The 4921-nt window shown below is 47.1% G+C and overlaps 1 protein-coding gene across 1 annotated transcript; it reads right to left on the reverse strand.

The window, feature by feature from the left end:
- Positions 1-966: 966 nt before the first annotated feature.
- LOC109741872 (probable monogalactosyldiacylglycerol synthase 2, chloroplastic) lies at positions 967-3768 on the reverse strand. Its single transcript, XM_020300956.4, has 8 exons — positions 3345-3768; positions 3059-3231; positions 2752-2913; positions 2526-2667; positions 2219-2443; positions 2044-2106; positions 1887-1961; positions 967-1433 (listed from the first exon to the last, which is right to left on the reverse strand). Exons 1-8 carry the CDS (start codon positions 3648-3650, stop codon positions 1173-1175), a joined length of 1407 nt encoding a protein of 468 aa, XP_020156545.1. The 5' UTR covers positions 3651-3768; the 3' UTR covers positions 967-1172.
- Between the last annotated feature and the right edge of the window lie 1153 nt (positions 3769-4921).

The following is a 4921-nucleotide window of genomic DNA, read 5'->3' on the forward strand; positions in this document are numbered from 1 at the left end:
GCTAAGCTAACGGATGGGTCATGTCCATCACATCATTAAAGAATGATGTGATCCCGTTCATCAAATGACAACACATGTCTATGGCTAGGAAACTTAACCATCTTTGATTAACGAGCTACTCAAGTAGAGGCATACTAGGGACACTCTGTTTTGTCTATGTATTCACACATGTATCAAGTTTCCAGTTAATACAATTCTAGCATGAATAATAAATATTTATCATGAAATAAGGAAATAAATAATAACTTTATTATTGCCTCTAGGGCATATTTCCTTCAGGGGGGCTGTTGGGGGCGCGACTGGAGATGCTCTTAGTAGCCTTGCTTAGTGCTTTTAGTAGGTTCATTTGGCCAAATGATTGTTTTTAGTAGGTTCATTTAGTCAAATGTTTAGCCAGATGTTTTGAATGTATGCGGGCAGCATTGGATAGCCACCTCCGACATCCGTGTCCGCGGACTGGTCTCCCTGTTTACGGACGGATGCCAGAGCAAATTTGCGGGTCAGTGTTGGAGATGCCCTTAGCGACTGCTAGGACCATAGATCGGAGGAAAAACTTTACAAATTCAGCTTCTTGATGAGATGAGTTCCCCACCTTAGATCTTGCTTTCCCCTTGTGTGATTATGATACTCCACGGACGAGAGCGGAGTACGGTTTTAATTGAAAGTTTGGTTGATTTAAGCTTGATTCCAAAAGGATTTTATGCTGGTGTTTGTTGTTGGTTGAGTTATTGAGCTTGCGAGTTATCCTCCAATGCGTGTATATCGAGAATCCAACCCATAGTATGTAATATTGGTATCAAACTCGGGCGGGAAAACATGTATGACAATGACAATACCTTTAGCAATGTAATGTTTTTTTTAGCAAAAGAGGAGCCCTCTCCCTACGATTTCATATAAAGAAATCAACTCGTCTTTTACAAGCAACTGCACGACAACTACTAAGTACTAATGTTTATCAAGCAATAATTTCGTCCAGAAAAACACTTTTTACATTCCAATTACCAATAGTCCAATACAAGCAGTCAAGAACTACAGAAGCACCAACATAGATGTTCCATCCAGTTATGTACATGGTAAATACAGGTTCTTCAGCAGGCGGCCAAGCCCAGGCATAACCAAGTTTGAAGGCATATTCACTTTGCAGGGTATATTCTGCAAGAGGTTCCGCGGGTTCATATATGGTATGAGAATGGCGAGGTCAACGAGTAGGGGATCCGGGTTAGAGCGGCAGGCTGCGGCTGGAGCTTGTGGATGTCCCTCACGATGTCGAACACTGCTTCGGGCTGCGCTAGCTTCAGTGCGTTGCCGGAGTACCTCGTGAGCTCGTCAGTTTCTGTGGTAAACCATCGGGCAACTTGTCTCGCAGCTTCCCTTGGGTCCTGGCAGAACATACCGGCGCCATTATCGACCACGTAAGGCACATTCCCTACTTCCTGATTTATAAAAAGTAAAGGGAAAATGTTAGCTAGAGACATATTTGATGAGATCTCGGTGGAAGTAATCACTAGTGAATGACAATGGCAACACAGTCACTCTCAGATGGCCTACCCAATTATGGAAATGTAATCAGCACTCGTAGTTAGTTGAGCTAGTATAGTTACCCCGCAAATTTTTTAGATTGACTAAATCTTTTCGGAAAGGAAAAATCCCAATTGTTTGGATTTTGCACATGGCAATTCAAATGTTTTTTATGGTAATTTTAGTTGATGTGGTGATGGCAAATTTAGTTGGCAAGCATGGCCTACCCAACAATGAAAATATAATCAACGCTCAAAAGAAGAAGAAAAGTTTGAGCTAGCCTAATTTGTTTGGACGGACTAAATCTTTTTGATAGGGCCATATAATTGTATATAATTCAAAACTAGTGTAGTGGCACAAGCATAGACCTGTCCGGGGATGAAATCGTTGAGAATAATTGGAAGTCCTCTTATCAAGGCTTCTGCAATTGTACCAGGGCCAGCCTGCAAGTGCCACAGAAATGCATCAGTCAGATCAATTTCCAGTTCCAGTAATGAAGAGTCAAAAGGCATAAACCTTAATTACCTTGGTGATGATGCAGTCGCAAGAGCCCATCCACTTCTCCATCTGCTTCTCGAACCCCATAACCTGAAGACAAAACACTCGAAAAGTTCAGTCAGCGCCAACCAAACAGTCGCTTGCAGCATAGCGAGGCATCCATCTGAAATGCGCATCTTAGATTCGGCATCTGCAATGGTACCTTGACAGGGACCTTCCATGGCAGGGACAGCAAGGTGGACCGCAGCGCCTGATTCCTGCCGCATATGACCACGACCTGCCCGGCCGGCCGGCGTCTCCGGTGATCGTAGAGCTCGTGGCCGAGGGCCTTGGCCGTCTCCTCCACCGGGCCCATCCCCTCGCCGCCTCCCATCAGTAGAACAGCGGGCAGTTCAGGGTGCAGGCCAAGTTCTTTCCTCAGCTCATCCTGTCAACCAACCAAAGCAGAGTTCAAGAGCTGATTGGACCCGGCAATGGCAGAAGAATGCGAGGCTCGAAGACATGCCGACCTTGTCGAGCACGGCGCGGCAGAAGGATGGCCTGATCGGCAGCCCGTACACGCGGATTTGGGACGGGTCGAGCCCGCGGGTCAGGGCCCTCTTCGCCACCTCGGCCGAGGGGCAGTAGCACCTCGTCACGCCGTGGTGAAACCTGCCAAGTTCGTAGTTTCAGATGGTACTCCTGAATCCTGATCAGTCAAGAAAATCCCCAATTTGCACCGTGCCGGTTGGTTACCATGTCGGGTGGCAGGTGTTGAGGTCGGTGATGACGGTGAAGAACGGGACCTTGGGTTGCAGGCTCTGCCACTTGAGTACCCACAGCGGGATGTGCTGCATCAGAGGGTGCACGCTGATGATCACGTCCGGCTTGTACTTCATGATCCCGGCCACCACCTCACTGAAACAAGAACAACAATTCCTAATTCCTGTCACAAAACAAATCACAACAACAACAACAACAACAACAACAACAACAAGTACAGTCTGATCGTGCATTGTCGCTGTCGAATCGACGGCAAGCCTACGAGCAATCGAGTGCGTACTTGGCGTAGAGGTAGGCGAGGGCGGCGAGGTACATTCCGTGAACCCAGCGCGGGGAGGTGCCGTGGAAGGCCACCTTCCAGAGCCGGACATGGCGGAGCATGAACTTGTACGACCGCTCCATGTCGTTCAGCGGCCAGCCGCCGTACTCTTTCCCCAAATCTCTGACGAACACCTGCGCTAGCCAACCAGCAGCAAACCAAATTTAATTTAACAAAAAAAATGGCATTTTGGAGAGCGAAACTGAAGGTGTAACTTCGGAGAGCAGAGGATTAAGGCTTGTAGGACCTGGTAGGCGTCGCCGAAATCGAGGCGGAAGGCGTCCCGGAGAGCCTCGGCGGAGGCGCGGTGGCCGCCGCCGGTGTCGCTCATGAGGATGAGCACGTTCCTCGCCGCCTTCCCTCCGGCGCTGCCGTCGGTGGCGGGGGTGCGGGAGAGGGAAACGCTCCCAGTGGCCTCGGCGAGCGCGGCGGCGAGGCCTTCGCCGGGAATCCCGTCGTAGAAGGCGCAGCGAAGGGGCTTGTGGAGCTGGCGGCCCCCGCCGAGCATTGCGTCGCGGATGGTGCGCCGGTGGCTGGGGACCGAGATCACCATGGCGCCGCTCCTTGGGTCTATAAGCTCGTCGTAGACTGCGAGCCTGCCCTTTGCCGTCGGCCTGAATCCTTGACGCCGGCGGGGAAGAGCGCTTTATTATAGCTGTTGTGTGGATTTATTTCACGTCGCCTCCTGATGTAATCCATATTTACTTACTCTCTGGAGGAATCTACCGTGTAATATTCCTTTTCGGGAGCTTCTTAGGACTTAACCTTAAATATGCTAATGTGAAGGGGTGCAAATAGAAAAGACTGAGTTCGGCTGGTGACTGCAAGGTAAAGTAGAAGCGGACAAGGCAACTCGGCTACCACCATGGGATGGGAGGAGGGAACGGCTGGATGATTGCTTGGAGCAGCGTGCTGAGCGGGAGGCGAGAGGATGATTCTGCGAGAGATGCTGGAATTATGCTGTGCTGCCTCCTGTTCATTGATCTCTTTAGGCTTCTTTAGTCGGCTCCCAACTTGTCAAGCAATTATGGTTCTACTACCGTTTATCTCCAACTAGTAAGCATTTTCTAATCCACAGAGTGTAATTTTATAGGACCCGAACAGATTTTTTGAAACGACAAATCGAATGTTTTTCATGGTAAATTATGTCTGCCGAATGACAACTTTAATTGGCGAATATGTCAAATCCATCTTAGTTTTTTTTTACCAGAAATTATCGTGCTTGCAAACTAAATTTATCATCACCGCGCCAACATAAATTGCCATAAAAAACGTTAGATTTGTCATGCCTATTTTCGATGTTATATTCTAAGCTAGAGTGTATAATGGTTATGTACACCCCTAGTAAATTTATATACAAAATATAATAGGTTCCATGAAAAGTACTAATACTGGAACAAATTTTTTTCCTAAACAAATTCCTATTTTACTACATTCTCTTTAAAATACTACTACACCCTTTCTAAAGAAATATAAGAACATTTAGATCATTAAAGTAACGATCTAAACGTTCTTATACTTCTTTATCGAGGGAGTATATTTTATACACTAGTTTATTAGGGTAGTATTTGCCATTAATCATATAGATTTTGACGGTCTTATCTGGACAGTGAGAGGAACTGGAGGAACTACTGGCAGGAGTGTAGTACCTAGCTATTGGTATCTATTCTCAGTGGTCTACGTTTGTGAAGACAATATCTGAGCCCCAAGGAGAGAAGAGGACTAGAATCGCCGAAGAACAAGAGAGTGCTAGAAAGGATGTGTAGCGTGCATTTGGTTTGCCCCAATATCACTAAGCTATTGTTCGGCACGATGCTAGAACAT

This window comes from Aegilops tauschii, chromosome 4 (assembly GCF_002575655.3).
Source record: "Aegilops tauschii subsp. strangulata cultivar AL8/78 chromosome 4, Aet v6.0, whole genome shotgun sequence".
Classification (NCBI taxonomy): Eukaryota; Viridiplantae; Streptophyta; class Magnoliopsida; order Poales; family Poaceae; genus Aegilops; species Aegilops tauschii.